This window comes from Salvelinus alpinus, chromosome 21 (genome assembly GCF_045679555.1).
Source record: "Salvelinus alpinus chromosome 21, SLU_Salpinus.1, whole genome shotgun sequence".
Classification (NCBI taxonomy): Eukaryota; Metazoa; Chordata; class Actinopteri; order Salmoniformes; family Salmonidae; genus Salvelinus; species Salvelinus alpinus.
The window spans coordinates 21,483,059-21,506,637 of record NC_092106.1 but is presented as its reverse complement, the minus strand read 5'-3'; the positions used below and the strand labels follow the sequence as shown (position 1 = coordinate 21,506,637).

Below are 23,579 nucleotides of genomic sequence, written 5' to 3'. Positions count from 1 at the left end.
CAGATTCTCACCTCGCTGAGCTCAGGGAAGTTATCCTGCTGACAGAAAGGACACTGCCACAGACCTGTCTCATCATTCCTTATGGCCTGGTCATAACTCTCACCCTGGGGGCGGCGGTGAGCAATGCCTGTCACCACACTGGTGATCAGTTTACCTAGAGAGCCACGAAGACAGACAGACCGAGACCATGAAAACAGTGTTGAGATACCAATAAGGGAGTTATACATGTTTTCTACTATGTCCACATAGTGGCTGTGACTCCCTGCACATTGGTGCAGGGCTGTGACTCCCTGCACCAAAAAAGCATGGTAGTGTGCGTGTTAACCCATCATTTTGAAAGAGATATCAATAAGGCCCTGGTTGAGAAGGAACATTACGTACCGATGTAAAAGGTCTCTGGTGTCTCCTTGGTGAGCAGGTTGAAGATCTCCTCTGTGTTAGGTCCTCTGTAGGTGGACCTCAGGTCTTTGTACCTGCAGCTCAGCTCAGCACGGATGTCATACAGGGTGATGCCCTTGTTACCATAGCCCTGTGGACACAGAGAGTCTCAAACAGTGAACACTACAATGTCCTCAGATCAGGAAGAGGATGCAAGCTCTTCATAACCACCCAGAGTAGGATAACGGATGTGTTCCAAATGGCACCCTATTCCCTATATAGTGCACTACTTCTGGGATGCAGCCGACATCTCCCACACTGACCTGTCTTTCCAGCTCCTCAGCAAAGGCGTCCAAGTCTAGGTCTTTGAGCCGCTCCGGGTTTTCCAGGATCTCCTCCAGTGCTCCGGCCGGGTTGGCGTCCTCCGCTGACTCATCGTACTCCAGGGCATCCACGGCCATCTTCCTGGCCCACTCGTAGGTCTCTGGGTGCACCCGCGATCCATCCAGAACCTCAATATAGGAGTCAGTACTGCAGGTAGGGAAAGACACTATTTAGTGAATTGGCTGTGTGATGATGTCAATAAAAGTAGTAGTGAATGTTACTATTATGAGTTAAATTTAAAAACAAAATATGGTTTTTAGTCTCAGGAATTTTCTGCAGTATTGCATGAATGACCATGTCCAATGTTCTGAGACCGACCTGTCTCCAAGTGAAGCTGTGTCAATCTTGATGAAACCAGCACAGTTGATGAAGACCTTGGGGCCCATGTGACACATGGTGACCAGTTGAGTGCGGTTTTCCAGACGAGTGTTATTTTGCTTCAGGATCTGGAAACAGAGATGGATAAGTGTACATGTAAAAGTATCTGTTCAGATGTCAGTACAGTAGAGCAGTGGTTCCCAAACTGTGGGTTGCGCAGGGTCCGGCTTTAAACTTACTCTTGAAAGTTGTAATAGCAAAATGCCAAAGGTGCAATTTCGAGTAGTGCATCATCAGTTTTCTCTTGTCATGTCAGTCATTGTATACCTTAGAGAGCTATTTATAACTTGTCAGAAATGTCCAGATCAACTAGCCCATGTCAGATAAAGTTTTTTTTGCTAGGTTTTTTTGCCCATAGATCTGTGGTAATGTTTGAGTCATTCAAATATCACATGAATACACATTAGACATGTATAGAATTGCAAGAAAATTTGCTTTAAAACAGCAAAATCTTCTCTGCACCCTATGACAAAATGTGTAGAATTGCAGAAAATAAACTTTAAACCTGCAAAATGTTCTCTCCACCAACAAGAGGGGTATGAACAGTTTGTGTCATGAACAGTGCTTGCGCCCATAGAAATAGATGTGACGCGAGTGCAAGTGCGGGAGTGGGATTTCCCACAATGCTGGAAGGGGGGGCCTGAGTGAAAAAGTTGAGGAACCCCTGCAGTAGAGTACTGAGAAACTATAATAATAAAAACATATAGGTACATATTGCTACTGTATATTGATCAATTCTATCTGGTAACACTTGGTATATTGTTGCTTTTATATCTGTGTAGTAACACTTTAATTACATTGTATTAACATGTTTGAAATCTAGATGCCTTATGTGATCTATGTCTTACCCTGAGCAGGTGGGATCCCTTCCTGGGCCCCAGGCCACAGACGTACTGCACCAGGCTCTGGGTGTAGGGGTGGGCCATGGCCCGGTTCACATCCACACCCACTTCATTCACCCGGTTGATGAACTCACAGTACAGAGCATTCAGCAGGTCCTCCTTCACTACATGCTCCTGTGTGGGAAGCAAACAGAGAACAGTTAGACTCACTCTTTACAGACACATTGATTCACAGACTTTGATTCAAACCAGACTATGATTATCATGTACAGTCAACTAGACTTGCTACTGCATTTGGGTCATTCCATTCCAGCATGGCCCGAAAATATTTATGTTATCACAGATTGTTCTGGGAATTCTCACAAAAACTTAATTGGGAGGAAGGATGTTTAACATGCTTTTAAAATTTGTATCACAAAAAAAAATTTGGAACCATTTTAGGCCTTTTTAAAAACCTATACCTGCATCCTGTAAGACCCTATGATCCGTGAACCGTACATGTTACAGACATCTTGGTGTTTGGAACAATATACTCTTTAAACACATTACATTTCGAGAGTGGGCTCTCCATTTTATACATTGACATTATAGGTTATTAACCAATCACAGCTAGGGCTGTTACGGTGACCAGAGTCATGACCGCAGTCAAATTCCACGTGACCATTTAGTCACGGTAACTAGGCCTCTTCAAGCTCTAATGCTGCTGATGGTCATTAGTAGCCTACCAAACTCAGCACTCTATTGTCCCTCTAATGACTCTGGCATCAATGCAAATGTAATCGAAAATGTAATCTATAGGCTATTCAATTACGTGAGAAAACAGAGTTTTAATGGCTTCTATTAAAAAGAGGAGGTTCCCATCAGCTTTCTATAGGCTAAGCCTACTATATTTATTTCTCAAATAACCTAATATTAAGAAAATTGCTTTGCTTTACAACAGGTGTATAGCCTACCTGGCTGGAATGAAAATGAACCATGGCAAAAGCGCAAAAAATAAACAAACATACAGTCAATAACACAATAGGAAAAAAAGTCTATATACAGTGTGTGCAAATGAGGTAAGATAAAGGAGGTAAGGCAATACATAGGCCATAGTGGCAAAATAATTACAATTTAGCAATTAAACACTGGAGTGATAGATGTGCAGATGATGATGTGCAAGTAGAGATACTGGGGTGCAAAAGGGCACAAAAAAAAAATAACAGTATGGGGATGAGGTAGTTGGATGGGCTATTTACAGATGGGCTATGTACAGGTGCTGTGATCTGTGAGCTGCTCTGACAGCTGGTCCTTAAAGTTAGTGAGGGAGATATGAGTCTCCAGCTTCAGTGATTTTTGCAATTCGTTCCAGTCATTGGCAGCAAAGAACTGGAAGGAAAGGCGGCCAAAGTAGGAATTGGCATTGAGGGTGACCAGTGAAATATACCTGCTGGAGCGTGTGCTACAGGTGGGTGCTGCTATGGTGACCAGTGAGCTGAGATAAGGTGGGGCTTTACCTAGCAAAGACTTATAGATGACCTGGAGCCAGTGGGTTTGGCGACAAATATGAAGCGAGGGCCAGCCAACGAGAGCATTCAGGTCGCAGTGGTGGGTAGTATATGGGGCTTTGGTGACAAAGCGGATGACACTGTGATAGACTGCATCCAATTTGCTGAGTGTTGGAGGCTATCTTGTAAATGACATCGCCGAAGTCAAGGATCGATAGGACAGTCAGTTTTACGAGGGTATGTTTGGCAGCATGAGTGAAGGATGCTTTGTTGCGAAATAGGAAGCCGATTCTAGATTTAATTTTGGATTGGAGATGCTTAATGTGAGTCTGGAAGGAGAGTTTACAGTCTAACCATACACATAGGTATTTGTAGATGTCCCCATATTCTAAGTCAGAAACGTCCAGAGTAGTGATGCTGGACGGGCGGGCAGGTGCTGGTAGCGATCGGTTGAAGAGCATGCATTTAGTTTTACTTGCATTTAAGAGCAGTTGGAGGCCACAGAAGGAGAGTTGTATGGCATTGAAACTCGTCTGGCGGTTAGTTAACACAGTGTTCAAAGAAGGGCCAGAAGTATACAGAATGGTGTCGTCTGCGTAGAGGTGGATCAGAGAATCACAAGCAGCAAGAGCGACATCATTGATGTATACAGAGAAGAGAGTCGGCATGAGAATTTAACCCTGTGGCACCCCCATAGAGACTGCCAGAGGTCCAGACAACAGGCCCTCCAGCTTAACACACTGAACTCTGTCTGAGAAGTAGTTGGTGAACCAGGTGAAGCAGTCATTTGAGAAACCAAGGCTGTTGAATCTGCCGATAAGAATGTGGTGATTGACAGAGTCGAAAGCCTTGGCCAGGTCTATGAATACAGTTGCACAGTATTGTCTCTTATCGATGGAGGTTATGATATCATTTAGGACCTTGAGCGTGGCTGAGGCGCACCCATGACCAGCTCGGAAACCAGATTGCATAGCGGAGAAGGTACGGTGGGATTCTAAATGGTCTGTGATCTGTTTGCTAACTTGGCTTTCAAAGACCTTAGAAAGGCAGGGTAGGATAGATATAGGTCTGTAGCAGTTTGGGTCTAGAGTGTCTCCCCCTTTGAAGAGGGGGATGACCGGGGCAGCTTTCCAAACGTCGGGGATCTCAGACGATACGAAAGAAAGGTTGAACAGGCTAGTAATAGGGGTTGCAACAATTTTGGCTGATCATTTTAGAGAGGGTCCAGATTGTCTAGCACAGCTGATTTATAGGGGTCCAGATTTTGCAGCTCTTTCAGAACATCAGCTATCTTGATTTGGGTGAAGGAGAAATGGGGGAGGCTTGGGCAAGTTGCTGTGGGGGGTGCAGGGCTGTTGACCAGGGTAGGGGTGGCCAGGTGGAAAGCATGGCTAGCCGTAGAAAAATGCTTATTGAAATTCTCAATTATCGTGTATTTATTTATGTTTCCTAGCCTCAGTGCAGTGGGCGGCTGGGAGGAGGTGCTCTTATTCTCCATGGACTTTACAGTGTCCCATAACTTTTTGGAGTTTGTGCTGCAGGATGCAAATTTCTGTTTGAAAAAGCTAACCTTTGCTTTTCTAACTGCCTGTGTATATTGGTTCCTAACTTCCCTGAAAAGTTGCATATCGCGGGGGCTATTTGATGCTAATGCAGTACGCCACAGGATGTTTTTGTGCTGGTCAAGGGCAGTCAGGTCTGGAGTGAACCACGGGGTATATCTGTTCCTGGTTCTACATTTTTTGAATTGGGCATGCTTATTTAAGATTGTGAGGAAAGCACTTTTAAAGAATAAACAGGCATCTTCTACTAACGGAATGAGGTCAATATCCTTCCAGGATACACGGGCCAGGTCGATTAGAAAGGCCTGCTCGCTGAAGTGTTTTAGGGAGCATTTGACAGTGATGAAAAGTGGTCGTTTGACCGCAGACCCATTACGGACGCAAGCAACGAGGCAGTGATCGCTGAGATCCTGGTTGAAGACAGCAGAGGTGTATTTGGAGGGCAGGTTGGTTAGGATGATATCTATGAAGGGTGCCTGTGTTTACGGATTTGGGGTTGTACCTGGTAGGTTCATTGATAATTTGTGTGAGATTGAGGGCATCAAGCTTAGATTGTAGGATTGCCGGGGTGTTAAGCATGTCCCAGTTTAGGTCACCTAACAGCACGAGTGTCACGTTCCTGACCTGTTTTCCTTGTTTTTGTATGTGTTTAGTTGGTCAGGGCGTGAGTTGGGGTGGGCATTCTATGTTATGTGTTTCTATGTTTAGGTTATTTGTCTATTGGCCTGATATGGTTCTCAATCAGGGACAGGTGTTTTACGTTTCCTCTGATTGAGAACCATATTAAGGTAGGCTGTTCTCACTGTTTGTTTGTGGGTGATTGTTCCTGTGTCTGTGTCTGTCGCACCACACGGGACTGTTTCGTGTTCGTTCGTTTGGTTAGTCTGTTCCTGTTCGTGCGTTCTTCGTGTTATATTGTAAGTTCTCAAGTTCAGGTCTGTCTACGTCGTTTTGTTGTTTTTGTAATCTATTCAAGTGTTCTTCGTATTTTCGTCTTGTTGAAATAAATTCTTTATGTCTGCATACAACGCTGCGTTTTGGTCCAATCCCTACTCCTCCTCTTCAGACGTAGAGGAGGAGAAACCGTTACAACGAGCTCTGAAGATAGATGGGGGGCAATCAATTCACATATGGTGTCCAGGGCACAGCTGGGGGCAGAAGGTGGTCTATAGCAAGCGGCAACGGTGAAAGACTTGTTTCTGGAAAGGTGGATTTTTAAAAGTAGAAGCTCAAATTGTTTGGGCACAGACCTGGATAGTAAGACAGAACTCTGCAGGCTATCACTGCAGTAGATTGCAACTCCGCCCCCTTTGGCAGTTCTATCTTGTCGGAAAATGGGATGGACATTTCTGGGTTTTTGGTGGCCTTCCTAAGCCAGGATTCAGACACGGCTAGGACATCCAGGTTGGCAGAGTGTGCTAAAGCAGTGAATAAAACAAACTTAGGGAGGAGGCTTCTGATGTCAACATGCATGAAACCACGGCTTTTACGGTTACAGAAGTCAACAAATGAGAGCGCCTGGGGAATGGGAGTGCAGCTAGGCACTGCAGGGCCTGGATTAACCTCTACATCACCAGAGGAACAGAGGAAAAGTAGGATAAGGGTACGGCTAAGGGCTATAAGAACTGGTCGTCTAGTACGTTCAGAACAGAGAGTAAAAGGAGCAGATTTCTGGGCACGGAAGAATAGATTCAAGGCATAATGTCCAGACAAAGTGGAGGTAAACCTAGGCATTGAGTGACGATGAGAGAGGTATTGTCTCTAGAGACATCAATTAAACCAGGTAAGGTCACCGCATGTGTGGGAGGTGGGACAAGAGGGTTAGCTGAGGCATATTGAGCAGGGCTGGAGGCTCTACAGTGAAATAAGACAATAATCACTGACCAAAACAGCAATGGACAAGGCATATTGACATTAGGGAGAGGCATGTGTAGCCGAGTGATCACAGGGTCCAGTGAGGAGCTGGGCGGGCTGGAGACACGGCGATTCAGACAGCTAGCGGGCCGGGGCTAGCAGAAGGGCCTTAGAGGGACGTTGCGACGGAAGAAGTCTGTTGTAGCCCCCTTGTGCGGTTACATCGGCAGACCAGTCGTGATGGATCAGCAGGGGTACGTGTAGTAAAAGGGTCCAGGCCAATTGGAAAAATAGGTATAGTAGCCCAAGAAATTGGCTGATGGACCTCTTCAGCTAACAGTCCGGTAATCGAGCTGTGCAGACTGGCAGGAGTTGTCCGAGCTAAAGGTTAGGTGATGACCGCTAGCAGTGGCTAGCTGACTACTAGCTAGCTTCTGTTGGGGGTTCTGGTTCTAAAGTAAAGAAAATAGCAGATCTATACCACATTGGGTGAGGCGGGTTGCAGGAGAGTATGTTGAAGTTGGAGTTAAGAAAAATGTAAAAAATATATGCGAAGAAAAATATATAAAAATATATATATAAATATATATAATACACGGGACACGACAAGATGAAGACAAAGACGCCTAACTGCTACATCACTTGTGAATGATGTATTATCACTTGTGATTGATGGATTATCACTTGTGAATGATGCCCAGCCTGTGCAGTAAGGCAAGAAACAGCACATGCCTTTTTTCTGTGTGACCTTTTCAAATCATAGTCGCACACCTCATGTAGTCTAGCCCATAGGCCTATATGTTTTGATAAGGTTTGTATCACAACTTAAGTGATCAAATTACTTCTTAAAATTAAGCACATTAATCCGCTTTACAACTGGTGTAGAGCCTTACTGGTATACAAAGTGGGTGCGTGAGTTTCAAGTTTAGGGAAGATAAGTTTCACCATAAATATGCACCTTTATAATAAAGCATTACATCCATAATCTCATTTGCGGTCACTTTTGAGAACAGCGGGAGCTAATTGATTGCATTTTGGAATATTTGTGCTTATAGCCTACTGCCGTGTGCGCATTGCTGTACTTATAATGTGAAGAAATAGCCAAATAGTTTATAAACGTTTTAAGATAAACGTTCTGATCTGTTGCATCAGCCTCATTGCTTTTTTTGTTGCAACAATTTCAATGATTTTACTGAGTTAATGTTCATTTGAGGAAATCAATCAATTGAAATAAATTAATTAGGCCTTAATCTATGGATTTCACATGACTGGGAACAGACACCTTGAAAAAAATGGGCCTCAGGATCTTGTTGCGGTGTTTTTGTGCATTGAAATTGCCAATCAATAAAATGGAATTGTGTTCATTGTCCGTAGCTTATGCCTGCCCATACCATAACCCCACCGCCACCATGGGGCACTCTGTTCACAATGTTGACATCAGAATACCACTCACCCACACGACGCCGTACACACAGTCTGCGGTTGTGAGGCCGGTTGGACGTACTGCCACATTCTCTAAAACAATGTTGGAGGCGGATCATAGTAGAGACATTAACATAAAATGCTCTGCCAACAGCTCTGGTGAACATTCCTGCAGTCAGCAGGACAACTGCACGCTCCCTCAAAACTGTGGCATTTTAGAGTTACCTTTTATTGTCCCCCAGCACAAGGTACACATGTGTAATGATCATGCTGTTTAAATCAGCTTCTTGATATGCCACATTTGCCAGGTTGATGGATTATCTTGGCAAAGGAGAAATGCTCACTAGTAGGGATGTAAACAAATTTGGGCATGAAATTTGAGAGAAATAAGCTTTTTGTGCATATGGAACATTTCCAGGATATTTTATTTCAGTTTATGAAACATGGGACCAACACTTCACATGTTGCGTTGATATTTTTGTTCAGTGTAATTTGGGTTCTATCGCATCCCACAACTGTCCCAGAGTATGTTTGGAATATTTATTTCTCACACAGAAGGACAAGTTGACCAATAGAATAGGTCAACTTTTGTACTATTTGGGATAGTAGATTGACATAGGCTAGTGCTTTCGCTGTTCATTAGGCCTACTCATCTTGGTGGCTGACAAAAACTAAATTCTTTAATATGCACCTCGGAATTCGATAAGACGGACGCGCGCAGTTACGTCCCCGATGTGTCAGTCTTCACTTGTAGCCTACTTCGGAGCTGAGATGCCTGTGAGAAGGACCCGATCACGTGACGGGCATTGGCTAATAACAATTGAAATATCTAAGAGAGTCATGTAAGTGAGAGGTGCTTTGGAGCACGGCTGCCAAGAGAAGGGGGCATTACGGCCACACAAGGGAGATGCCGCCAATAAATTCAAGGCATGGTGAGAATATTATCAAGTGCTTGTCAAATTATGAATGAGAGACTGATGAAGTGTGTGCAGCCTGCACAAGAAACAAAGCAGAGCTCATGCCTTCCATGCAACTTTTTTCAAATCATCATTAGTCACATCATGCAGCCTTAGAATGTATAAAAGCATTTAAACATACAGTATAGCCCAATGTTTGTATCACAACTATAGTTGCTAAAATAAGCATATAGGAATACCTATTTCCTTGTTAACAGCTCAACACAGAATAGCCGCACGTGCGTACTCCCTCGGAAATCATTTGGAGAAAATATCCTTTCTATTTTATTCAGCTACGTTCAATTGTATTCTTCATACTATAAAATAATATAAAATAATGCCATGGAATTCTAAGCCAATCTTGTATGCTAAATGAACTAGTGTGGCCCACAGCCATATGGCATAGCTAGATCAGGGCATAACATACGGTCATTTCAGAGTATGCTATTCTGTTCTTCTGAAATAGACAACATTTTCTTCATAACATGTTTCTTAAGACCTGTTTAAAATAAATAATGGATTGATTGTGAGGGCTATATTAAATGGATTTATTAGACTTTATTTTTTATTTTTATGTAGACGTTTCAAAGGTCTGCATCAGTGGCTTGTAGGCTATGCGTGGAAGCCAGGAGATGCTAAACGTGTTTATGTTAATTACCGTGAGACTGGCAGTTAGGAGTATGATGACACCAAGGTGTTGTCTGTATCATGTACGGTTCACAGATCATTGGGTCTTACAGGGGGCATGTATGGGTCAAAAAGGTCCTAAAATGGCCACTTTCATCATGATTTTACAAAAAAACATAGCACATCAAACATTCTTCCTCCCAATGAAGTTTCTATGTGAGAATTTTGAGAACAATCTAAAATCCCCCCCGCCAAAAAAAATTGGGCCATGCAGGCATGGAATCGTCCATTTAGTAGGGGTTTCTAAAGGATCTCTGTAAACCCTCAGTGTGATTTCATCAAAGCCACCACTAGGTGATGATGATCTCCCAAGCATGCCTGGCCTAATGGAAACAGGAGTTGCGTCCTGAATGGCACTCTATTCACTGTATAGTGCACTACTTCTTTTTTTTTGTAACAGTATTTTTATTGGAATTTCACCCATATTAAGAGATACAACAACAGAGACAAAGCAAAAAAAAAAAAACTGCACTCACTTACACATACATATATATACAGTATATCACAAAAGTGAGTACATCCCTCACGTTTTTGTAAATATTTGAGTATATCTTTTCATGTGACAACACTGAAGAAATGACACTTTGCTACAATGTAAAGTAGTGAGTGTACAGCTTGTATAACAGTCTAAATTTGCTGTCCCCTCAAAATAACTCACACAGCCATTAATATCTAACCCGCTGGCAACAAAAGTGAATACACCCCTAAGTGAAAATGTCCAAATTGGGCACAAAGTGTCAATATTTTGTGTGGCCACCATCATTTTCCAGCACTACCTAAACCCTCTTGGGCATGTAGTTAACCAGAGCTTCACAGGTTGCCACCGGAGTCCTCTTCCACTCCTCCATGACGACATCACGGAGCTGGTGGATGTTAGAGACCTTGCACTCCTCCACCTTCCGTTTGAGGATGCCCCACAGATGCTCAATAGGGTTTAGGTCTGGAGACATGCTTGGCCAGTCTATCACCTTTACCCTCAGCTTCTTTAGCAAGGCAGTGGTCGTCTTGGAGGTGTGTTTGGGGTCGTTATCATGTTGGAATACTCCCAGTCTCCGAAGAGAGGGGATCATGCTCTGTTTCAGTATGTCACAGTACATGTTGACATTCATGGTTCCCTCAATGAACTGTAGCTCCCCAGTGCCGGCAGCACTCATGCAGCCCCAGACCATGACACTCCCACCACCATGCTTGACTGTAGGCAAGACACACTTGTCTTTGTACTCCTCACCTGGTTGCCACCACACACGCTTGACACCATCTGAACCAAATAAGTTTATCTTGGTCTCATCAGACCACAGGACATAGTTCCAGTAATCCATGTCCTTAGTCTGCTTGTCTTCAGCAAACTGTTTGCGGCCTTTCTTGTGCATCATCTTTAGAAGAGGCTTCCTTCAGGGACGACAGCCATGCAGACCAATTTGATGCAGTGTACGGCGTATGGTCTGAGCACTGACAGGCTGACCCCCCACCCCTTTAACCTCTGCAGCAATGCTGGCAGCACTCATACGTCTATTTCCCAAAGACAACCTCTGGATATGACGCTGAGCACGTGCACTCAACTTCTTTGGTCGACCATGGCGAGGCCTGTTCTGAGTGGAACCTGTCCAGTTAAACCGCTGTATGGTCTTGGCCACCGTGCTGCAGCTCAGTTTCAGGGTCTTGGCAATCTTCTTATAGCCCAGGCCATCTTTATGTAGAGCAACAATTCTTTTTTTCAGATCCTCAGAGAGTTCTTTGCCATGAGGTGCCATGTTGAACTTCCAGTGACCAGTCAGTATGAGGGAGTGTGAGAGCGATGACACCAAATTTAACACACCTGCTCCCCATTCACACCTGAGACCTTGTAACACTAACGAGTCACATGACACCGGGGAGGGAAAATGGCTAATTGGGCCCAATTTGAACATTTTCACTTAGGGGTGTACTCACTTTTGTTGCCAGCGGTTTAGACATTAATGGCTGTGTGTTGAGTTATTTTGAGGGGACAGCACATTTACACTGTTATACAAGCTGTACACTCACTACTTTACATTGTAGCAAAGTGTAATTTCTTCAGTGTTGTCACATGAAAAGATATACCCAAATATTTACAAAAATGTGAGGGGTGTACTCACTTTTGTGATATACTGAATATACACTGCTCAAAAAAATAAAGGGAACACTAAAATAACACATCCTAGATCTGAATGAATGAAATATTCTTATTAAATACTTTTTTCTTTACATAGTTGAATGTGCTGACAACAAAATCACACAAAAATTATCAATGGAAATCAAATTTATCAACCCATGGAGGTCTGGATTTGGAGTCACACTCAAAATTAAAGTGGAAAACCACACTACAGGCTGATCCAACTTTGATGTAATGTCCTTAAAACAAGTCAAAATGAGGCTCAGTAGTGTGTGTGGCCTCCACGTGCCTGTATGACCTCCCTACAACGCCTGGGCATGCTCCTGATGAGGTGGCGGATGGTCTCCTGAGGGATCTCCTCCCAGACCTGGACTAAAGCATCCGCCAACTCCTGGACAGTCTGTGGTGCAACATGGCGTTGGTGGATGGAGCGAGACATGATGTCCCAGATGTGCTCAATTGGATTCAGGTCTGGGGAACGGGCGGGCCAGTCCATAGCATTAATGCCTTCCTCTTGCAGGAACTGCTGACACACTCCAGCCACATGAGGTCTAGCATTGTCTTGCATTAGGAGGAACCCAGGGCCAACCGCACCAGCATATGGTCTCACAAGGGGTCTGAGGATCTCATCTCGGTACCTAATGGCAGTCAGGCTACCTCTGGCGAGCACATGGAGGGCTGTGCGGCCCCCCAAAGAAATGCCACCCCACACCATGACTGACCCACCGCAAAAACCGGTCATGCTGGAGGATGTTGCATGCAGCATTACGTTCTCCATGGCGTCTCCAGACTCTGTCACGTCTGTCACATGTGCTCAGTGTGAACCTGCTTTCATCTGTGAAGAGCACAGGGCGCCAGTGGCGAATTTGCCAATCTTGGTGTTCTCTGGCAAATGCCAAACGTCCTGCACGATGTTGGGCTGTAAGCACAACCCCCACCTGTGGAAGTTGGGCCCTCATACCACCCTCATGGAGTCTGTTTCTGACCGTTTGAGTAGACACATGCACATTTGTGGTCTGCTGGAGGTCATTTTGCAGGGCTCTGGCAGTGCTCCTCCTGCTCCTCCTTGCACAAAGGCGGAGGTAGCGGTCCTGCTGCTGGGTTGTTGCCCTCCTACGGCCTCCTCCACGTCTCCTGATGTACTGGCCTGTCTCCTGGTAGCGCCTCCATGCTCTGGACACTACGCTGACAGACACAGCAAACCTTCTTGCCACAGCTCGCATTGATGTGCCATCCTGGATGAGCTGCACTACCTGAGCCACTTGTGTGGGTTGTAGACTCCGTCTCATGCTACCACTAGAGTGAAAGCACCGCCAGCATTCAAAAGTGACCAAAACATCAGCCAGGAAGCATAGGAACTGAGAAGTGGTCTGTGGTCACCACCTGCAGAACCACTCCTTTATTGGGGGTGTCTTGCTAATTGCCTATAATATCCACCTGTTGTCTATTCCATTTGCACAACAGCATGTGAAATTTATTGTCAATCAGTGTTGCTTCCTAAGTGGACAGTTTGATTTCACAGAAGTGTGACTGACTTGGAGTTACATTGTGTTGTTTAAGTGTTCCCTTTATTTTTTTGAGCAGTGTATATACAGTGGGGCAAAAAAGTATTTAGTCTGCCACCAATTGTGCAAGTTCTCCCACTTAAAAAGATGAGAGAGGCCTGTAATTTTCATCATAGGTACACTTCAACTATGACAGACAAAATGAGAAAAAAAAATCCTGAAAATCACATTGTAGGATTTTTTATGAATTTATTTGCAAATTATGGTGGAAAATAAGTATTTGGTCAATAACAAAAGTTTATCTCAATACTTTGTTATATACCCTTTGTTGGCAATGACAGAGGTCAAACGTTTTCTGTAAGTCTTCACAAGGTTTTCACACACTGTTGCTGGTATTTTGGCCCATTCCTCCATGCAGATCTCCTCTAGAGCAGTGATGTTTTGGGGCTGTTGCTGGGCAACACGGACTTTCAACTCCCTCCAAAGATTTTCTATGGGGTTGAGATCTGGAGACTGGCTAGGCCACTCCAGGACCTTGAAATGCTTCTTACGAAGCCACTCCTTCATTGCCCGGGCGGTGTGTTTGGGATCATTGTCATGCTGAAAGACCCAGCCACGTTTCATCTTCAATGCCCTTGCTGATGGAAGGAGGTTTTCACTCAAAATCTCACGATACATGGCCCCATTCATTCTTTCCTTTACACGGATCAGTCGTCCTGGTCCCTTTGCAGAAAAACAGCCCCAAAGCATGATGTTTCCACCCCCATGCTTCACAGTAGGTATGGTGTTCTTTGGATGCAACTCAGCATTCTTTGGCCTCCAAACACGACGAGTTGAGTTTTTACCAAAAAGTTCTATTTTGGTTTCATCTGACATTCTCCCAATCTTCTTCTGGATCATCCAAATGCTCTCTAGCAAACTTCAGACGGGCCTGGACATGTACTGGCTAAAGCAGGGGGACACGTCTGGCACTGCAGGATTTGAGTCCCTGGCGGCGTAGTGTGTTACTGATGGTATGCTTTGTTACTTTGGTCCCAGCTCTCTGCAGGTCATTCACTAGGTCCCCCCATGTGGTTCTGGGATTTTTGCTCACCGTTCTTGTGATCATTTTGACCCCACGGGGTGAGATCTTGCGTGGAGACCCAGATCGAGGGAGATTATCAGTGGTCTTGTATGTCTTCCATTTCCTAATAATTGCTCCCACAGTTGATTTCTTCAAACCAAGCTGCTTACCTATTGCAGATTCAGTCTTCCCAGCCTGGTGCAGGTCTACATTTTTTTTTCTGGTGTCCTTTGACAGCTCTTTGGTCTTGGCCATAGTGGAGTTTGGAGTGTGACTGTTTGAGGTTGTGGACAGGTGTCTTTTATACTGATAACAAGTTCAAACAGGTGCCATTAATACAGGTAACGAGTGGAGGACAGAGGAGCCTCTTAAAGAAGAAGTTACAGGTCTGTGAGAGCCAGAAATCTTGCTTGTTTGTAGGTGACCAAATACTTATTTTCCACCATAATTTGCAAATAAATTCATAAAAAATCCTACAATGTGATTTTCTGGATTTTTTTCCTCATTTTGTCTGTCATAGTTGAAGTGTACCTATGATGAAAATTACAGGCCTCTCTCATCTTTTTAAGTGGGAGAACTTGCACAATAGGTGGCTGACTAAATACTTTTTTTGCCCCACTATATATACACATACATACACATATACATACATACACACACATACACACCCATACATACGTACACCATTTTCCTCTCTCCGCTTCTCTCACCCCATCCCCATCATTGCGTCTCCCAATACATACATTTTAAACAAACATAAATTAAACAAAAAAGCTCAATTTAAACTAAGAAGTTAGGTTCCACACATGGAACATACAGTGTAATTCTGAAATACATAGATCACCACCATTCTAAGAGAATCCTTGCAGCATAATAGCTGATACCTCAGGTTCTAGGTAATTTAGATAGGGTTCCCATACTTTGTAGAACTGATCTGTTTTAGAATGCAATGTACATGTCAGATATTCCAGAGGCACCCATTCAAATAGTATCTTATGCCAATCTTTAATAGAAGGAACCTTATCACTAATCCACTGTAAAAGGATGTTTTTCCTCGCTGCAAAGGTAAGGATGTTGTAAAGCCTCCTCTTACCCACAGAAGTAACATGCCTACTAGGGAGGCCCAACAGTAAAGAAACTGGGTCCAAATCTAGATCAACCCCTAGTATCTTTTCAATTTCTTGCAGAACACCAGACCAGTATCTTTGTATTTTGGTACATGACCATAAACAATGTGTTAGGGTGCGTGTATCAGTTTTGCATTTAAGACACTGAGGAGAAGAGGAAGAGGGGCTAAAAGGATGTCTGCGATTTGGGGATATATGCAATCTGTGTATTATTCTTAATTTGATTGCTCTAGTACGATTACATATATACAGTGGGGAGAACAAGTATTTGACACACTGCCGATTTTTCAGGTTTTCCTACTTACAAAGCATGTAGAGGTCTGTCATTATTATCATAGGTACACTTCAACTGTGAGAGACGGAATCTAAAACAAAAATCCAGAAAATCACATTGTATGATTTTTAAGTAATTAATTAGCATTTTATTGCAGACATAAGTATTTGATCACCTACCAACCAGCAAGAATTCCGGCTCTCACAGACCTGTTAGTTTTTCTTTAAGAAGCCCTCCTGTTCTCCACTCATTACCTGTATTAACTGCACCTGTTTGAACTCATTACCTGTATAAAAGACACCTGTCCACACACTCAATCAAACAGACTCCAACCTCTCCACAATGGCCAAGACCAGAGAGCTGTGTAAGGACATCAGGGATAAAATTGTAGACCTGCACAAGGCTGGGGTGGGCTACAGGACAATAGGCAAGCAGCTTGGTGAGAAGGCAACAACTGTTGGCGCAATTATTAGAAAATGGAAGAAGTTCAAGATGACGGTCAACCACCCTTGGTCTGGGGCTCCATGCAAGATCTCACCTCGTGGGGCATCAATGATCATGAGGAAGGTGAGGGATCAGCCCAGAACTACATGGCAGGACCTGGTCAATGACCTGAAGAGAGCTGGGACCACAGTCTCAAAGAAAACCATTAGTAACACACTACGCCGTCATGGATTAAAATCCTGCAGCGCATGCAAGGTCCCCCTGCTCAAGCCAGCGCATGTCCAGGCCCGTCTGAAGTTCGCCAATGACCATCTGGATGATCCAGAGGAGGAATGGGAGAAGGTCATGTGGTCTGATGAGACAAAAATAGAGCTTTTTGGTCTAAACTCCACTCTTTGTGTTTGGAGGAAGAAGAAGGATGAGTACAACCCCAAGAACACCATCCCAACCATGACGCATGGAGGTGGAAACATCATTCTTTGGGGATGCTTTTCTGCAAAGGGGACAGGACGACTGCACCGTATTGAGGGGAGGATGGACGGGGCCATGTATCGCGAGATCTTGGCCAACAACCTCCTTCCCTCAGTAAGAGCATTGAAGATGGGTCGTGGCTGGGTCTTCCAGCATGACAACGACCCGAAACACACAGCCAGGGCAACTAAGGAGTGGCTCCGTAAGAAGCATCTCAAGGTCCTGGAGTGGCCTAGCCAGTCTCCAGACCTGAACTCAATAGAATTCTTTGGAGGGAGCTGAAAGTCCGTATTGCCCAGCGACAGCCCCGAAACCTGAAGGATCTGGAGAAGGTGTGTATGGGGGAACGGGCCAAAATCCCTGCTGAAGTGTGTGCAAACCTGGTCAAGAACTACAGCAAACGTATGATCTCTGTAATTGCAAACAAAGGTTTCTGTACTAAATATTAAGTTCTGCTTTTCTGATGTATCAAATACTTATGTCATGCAATAAAATGCAAATTAATTACTCAAAAATCATACAATGTGATTTTCTGGATTTTTGTTTCAGATTCCGTCTCTCACAGTTGAAGTGTACCTATGATAAAAATGACAGACCTCTACATGCTTTGTAAGTAGGAAAAACCTGAAAATTCGGCAGTGTATCAAATACTTGTTCTCCCCACTGTATATTGTTTTTGCATATCTCCAAATGTCCTCCCACATCTCTTTGTCAATAGTAACAGACAATTCTTTCTCCCACACTTGTTTCACCCTCTGTGTGTCGACAGCAGAAAAGGACCTTAAAGCATCATAAAACAGACTTACAGACATTTTCCTTTGTGGGAAAAAAAGCATTCTTTCAATGACAGACATATCAAGGTTACCAATTAAGGTGGTGCTCTTCACAATATAATGTCTTACTTGTAGGAAGCGGAAAAAGTCCTGCTTTGGGAGTCGATATTTCTCGACCATCTGCTCAAATGACAATAAAATCTTATCAGCAAATAAGTCATTTAGTCTGCGTATGCCCTTATTAAGCCAAAAGTTAAAGCCAGCATCCAGCAATCCTGGACCAAAATCTGGGTTGTTAAGAATTGGGGTAAGAGCAGAGGTTAGTTTGGACCTTCCCAGGAAGCGTTGAACTGACCTCCATACTTTGAGTGTGTTAAGTGTAATAGGATTATTGCAGTGATCTTCTACAGACTTGAAACTTCTGAAAAATAAAAGATCCTGTAAGGGGTATTTTGAAAGAGAAGTCTCAATGTCTAACCAAATAGAGGAGTCATCGTTTGTGATCCAATCAGAAATATAACATAGGTGGGCACACCACTGATAGAACCTGATATTGGACAGATCCAAGCCACCCATAGAACTTGGCAGCTGCAATATTGCCATCTTAAGTCTTGGCTTGCGTTTACTCCATATAAAGGAACTTAGCCATCCATTTACATCCTTTATTACCTTATTGGCGAGTAATACTGGGATCATTTGGATTGGGTAAAGTAGTCTAGGTAAAACGTTCATTTTCAAGAGGGATATTCTACCCAACCCAGAAATCGGGAGAGAGTTCCAGCGCTCCAGATACTGTCTTATTGTATCAAACAAGGGAACAAAATTGGCTTTGTACATTTTCTGGAATTTAGGAGTTACAAATATACCCAGATACGTAAAACCTGAGGGAGACCATTTAAAAGGGAAGGGGGGAGAAGTATTAGGTACAGAGTGAAGGTTACCAAGTGGCATAGCCTCTGATTTAGTTAAGTTAATCTTGTAGCCTGAGCATTCGCTGAATAATTCAATAATATTAATAAGAGATGTAGTTGAAGTCTCGGGACTAGAGATGAATATCAGGACATCATCAGCATACAAGCTTATTTTATGGTGAACATCACCAATGAGCAGCCCCTGTATAGCAGGCGTTACCCTGATGGCCTCGGCCAGTGGTTCCATAACGAGTGCAAATAGGAGAGGGGACAAAGGACAGCCCTGTCTGGTACCTCTGTATATAGAGAAGCTATTTGACCGTAGCCCATTAGTAAGGACAGCAGCCTGAGGATCATCATATAACACTTTCACCCATTTTATAAAGTTGTCCCCGAGACCAAATGTATTTAGAGCAAAGAATAGGTAAGACCACTCCACACGATCAAATGCCTTCTCAGCATCTAGGGAGAGCACAAGACCATCCATAGCACTTTGTTGGTAGGCTTGAATTACATTAAGAAGCCGCCTGACATTGTTGCATGACTTACGGCCCTTAATGAAGCCAGGTTGGTCTCCTTTCACAATTAGTGGTAGTGAGTCCTCTAATCTTGTGTCTAGAATTTTAGAAAGCAATTTTCTATCCACATTCAGATGGGAAATTGGTCTGTACGAGGAACAAGACTCTGGACATTTTCCCTTTTTGAGAATAAGTGATATGTTGGCTTCTCTCAGCGTTTGAGGGAGCTGGTCATTTGAAAATGAGTGGTTAAACATATCACGCAATGGCTCAAGGATCAGGCCATGGAACTCTTTCTAGAACTCACTACAAAACCCGTCTGGTCCTGGGGCCTTACCATTTTGCAGATTCTTAATTGCGAACATTATCTCTTCCTCGGTAATAGGGGCATTAAGGAGAGACCTCTGTTCTTCGGAGATAGTAGGGAGCTCAATCTTAGAAAATAAGTTCTCCATTAATTTGGGTGCATCATTTGGCAGTTCTGAGGCATAAAGATTTGCATAAAACTTCTTAAATGAGTAATTTATCAATTTATTTTCATATAAATGATTGCCATCAGAATCAGTAATAGTAGCAATTGACTGTGAGTCAGCTCTCTTTTTAGCTAGGTACGCCAAGTACTTTCCTGGCTTATTGCCATTTTCATATAGCTTTTGCCTGACAAATCTCATTTTCTTTTCAGCGTCCTGTGTTAGGAGAGAGTCCAACGTTGATCTAAGAACTGATATTCCCTTTAATAGGGCAGGAGTGGGAGTTTTAATATAGTCCTTCTCTTGAGTTCCTAATTCACCCTCTAACGTTTTTTGCTTTTCACGCTTTTTCCGCCTCTTAGTGTCCCTTCAGAATTTTCCGGGAGTCCCACAACACGAATATTGCATCTGCGTCCTCGATTATCCAAGTCGTCGATGTGCTCCGCCATTTCGCGCACCTGTTTCTCAAGTGCTTTTATCTTAGTGTCCATAGATGTAGTTGAAGTTTCCACTGTAGCAATTCTTCCTTCCGCCTCATCAACACGTTTGACAACCCTCTGTAGTTCAGCTGAATGGCCTGCTATTGCTTCCAAGACCGTTCTTATCTTAACATCAATCACTTTACTAATGTCATCTTTTGAATCACCAGGTCCATTGTGCCTGGATCCGCAATGGTGTTAGCTTCGCTAACGTTAGCTAGCTCCTCCTGCACATCTACAGGGATGGTGGTTTTGGTCGAGTTCTTAGTAGTTCTGTTGGGCATGTTGTCAGAGATTTTTGAGAAATAGCCGTCAATACTCATTGTAGGATAACTTATTTAGCCAATTCTACCACTTTTTCAAGCTAGGAGATTAATAAAAAAATATAAATTTACGAATGCCACGGGAGCTCGCTGAAACACAGTGTTCTCTCTACGGCGCCATTTTGTCCCCCCTTGTGCACTACTTTTAATCAAAGCCCTATTTGGAACTCAGTCTGTACCTGCAAAGGGTGTAACTTGAGGCAGAGGATGTCTTCGTCACTGCTGCACACCTGAGCATACTCCACCAGGGGGTCCTGGATCTTCCTGGCCACAGACACAGCCTGTCTCAGGAGAGGGGGGTAGTCCCGGAAATCTGCCTGTGGATTGGAGAAATAGAAAAATAAAGTGGCAGTCAAAAGTTAGGACACATCTACTCATTCAAGTGTTTTTCTTTATTTTACTATTTTAGTGAAGACATCAAAACTATTAAATAACACATACGGAATCATGTAGTAACTAAACAAATCAAAATATATGTTATATTTTAGATTCTTCAAAGTAGCCACCCTTTGCCTTGATGACAGCTTCGCACACTCTTGGGATTCTTTCAATCAGCTTCACCTGGAATGCTTTCCAACAGTCTTGAAGAAGTTCCCACATATGCTGAGCACTTGTTGGCTGCTTTTCCTTCACTCTGCGGTCCAACTCATCCAAAACCATCTCAATTGGGTTGAGGTCGGGTGATTGTGGAGGCCAGGTCATCTGATGCAGCACTCCATCACTCTCCTTCTTGGTCAAATAGCCCTTACACAGCCTGGAGGTGAATAATCTTTGAATCATCTTTTTTGGTTACTACATGATTCCATATGTGTTATTTCATAGTTGTGATGTCTTCACTATTATTCTAGAATATAGAAAATAGTCAAAATAAAGAAGAACCCTTGAATGAGCAAAGGTGTGTCCAAACTTTTGACTGGTACTATATGTAGAGTTAAGAGAAAAATCTATTTAAGTGTCACTCACTCCACAATATTACAGTCATTGGCAATACATAATACATATTTAAAAACCACATTGTGGACCACTCAGAGAGCGTTTCTGGAGGTACAGTATGTAGAAAACCTCCAATGTAGACAAAATTGAGATGAGGAAATGTCTTGTGAGAATAAAGAAAACATGTTTAGGGAAATGAGGGCAGGACTTGACCTCTGACTTCTTGCTGTTCATGTAGAGCATGGCCAGTTCATTGTCAACCAGCTCCACCCCGATGGTGGGGAAGGAGGACTCCTGCTCCAGCTCACTGGCAGTGCGTTTAATGTCCTCAATCACCATCTGGGCGTCCCTGCACAGGGAGTGGAGGGGAACATTACAGACATTCAGGATGCGTCCCAAATGGCACCCAAGTAGTGCACTATATAGGGAATAGGGTGCTGTTTGGGATGCAACCTCAGTCATGTTAGTAAGCTTCTTCAAACAGCAGTCTAAGAAGGCCACAGGTGAAAGAAACCAGGAGAGGGTTGCAAACCTGTTCTCCCCAGCTATAGCGATGATGTGAGGCTTCTTGCTGTTCAGAAACTTCTTCAGGGTTTCAATATCGTGGATCTAAAGGTATGGTAGGACAAATATTACAATATTTACAACAAATATGGTCAACAATGGATGGTATGGTTATCTGAGCTTCTTCAAAACTCTTGCTTTGTGTCCCAAATGGACCCTATTCCCTACATAGTGCACTACTTCTTTCCAGAGCCCTATGGTACGAAAAAAAGGTATGAAAATGTATGCACTCACTACACTAATTGTAAGTCGCTCTGGATAAGAGCGTCTGCTAAATGACTAACATGTAAATGGGTGCCATTTAGGACTCACACTTGGTTTGGTTTTATATATACCTTTTTCTCCCTTTCATCCTCCCTCCATGCGTTCCTCCTCTTCAGGAAGTAAGGAAGCCTGAGGAAATCCCCCACCTCTCCGTCACCGTTCACCAGGGCACAGAACACTGGGGTGTCTCTGTAGACAGACAGAGGTTTGCAGTGAATAATAACAAAGTCATAAACATAGAGTTCCAATTAAATTTCTCGAGGGGCTATGTCATAAACCCTCAACGTTCCAGAATGGGATGAAAATGGTAGCCATATTGGCCAGGGAGAAATCCAAACCAGTCTAATTTGAATGAATGGCAGTAGAGGCATAATACTGATTATACTTATGCAGGAAAACAAAAGTAAGGCATGTGATATTTAAAAAATTGTGTAAAAGAGTTATTGTCAACCTAAAATATTTTCATAAAATTATAAATACAGTTTTATACACATTTTCTGTATAAATTGACTCTAAAATATATGCAAACAGACCGTAAATGTCAAACATTTTGTTTTCTTGGAAAGCTTTGAGTGCTATTATACTGTATGATACAATATCAGTACTTGTTGCATTTACAACTTGACTAAGTTCTATCATCAACTGATTTTTAGCCAGTGTATGGCTGTGGATTGACTGCATAGATGCAGTAGAGAGGTCAATGAAACTCAACCAAAATAATGGAAATACCATGGAAATGCGTGGGGTGAAAGATGCCATGGGGGAAAAATCCCGAATCTCCTCATTACTAACACCACTTCTCTGTGCAAGCTGTGCGGCAAGTAGCCTAGTGGTTAGAGCGCTGGACTAGTAACCGAAAGGTTGCAAGATCGAATCCCTGAGCTGACAAGGTAAAAATCTGTCGTTCGGCCCCTGAACAAGGCAGTTAACCCACTGTTCCTAGGCCGTCATTGAAAATAAGAATTTGTTCTTAACTGACTTGCCTAGTTAAATAAAGAATTTAAAAAAGCTACCAGCTTATACAAAAGGGAGTTAGCATAGCAGTCACTCAATACTTCTAAACCTGAGAAGGAACTACATCTAAATGTTATGCAGTGAAAACAGCCAAATATATCCAAATCGGACTTTAGTAACCACATTGTGGGCCAGACTTGACAAATATTCATTTTGATTGATCAGATTTGTGGAATGTGCGCTAATCTGGTGTCCTTCTATCCCCCATGGTCTGCGTTCCATATTGATTGAATGGAATGTTGGCATATTGGCAGTTCATTTGAGACAGAGAGACCCGATTCCCTATATGGTGCACTACTTCTGCCCAGAGGCACATAGGGTCTAGTCAAAAGTAGTGCACTACATCGTGCACTAGGGTGAAATTT

At 43.3% G+C, this 23,579-nt stretch overlaps 1 protein-coding gene across 2 annotated transcripts in view; it reads right to left on the bottom strand.

Annotated features, from left to right (window-relative positions):
- LOC139548056 (transcription elongation factor SPT6-like) overlaps positions 1–23,579 on the bottom strand; it is a 45,958-nt gene that overhangs the window by 5,098 nt on the left and 17,281 nt on the right. For both annotated transcript variants that reach the window (XM_071357369.1, XM_071357370.1), the window contains exons 19-27: positions 22,272–22,389; positions 21,905–21,981; positions 21,586–21,721; positions 20,619–20,756; positions 1,989–2,156; positions 1,081–1,208; positions 702–909; positions 382–529; positions 12–154 (exon numbers count right to left, since the gene is read on the bottom strand). In XM_071357369.1, the coding sequence (XP_071213470.1) occupies positions 12–154; positions 382–529; positions 702–909; positions 1,081–1,208; positions 1,989–2,156; positions 20,619–20,756; positions 21,586–21,721; positions 21,905–21,981; positions 22,272–22,389 (1,264 nt within the window). The remainder of the gene's footprint in view (positions 1–11; positions 155–381; positions 530–701; positions 910–1,080; positions 1,209–1,988; positions 2,157–20,618; positions 20,757–21,585; positions 21,722–21,904; positions 21,982–22,271; positions 22,390–23,579) is intronic.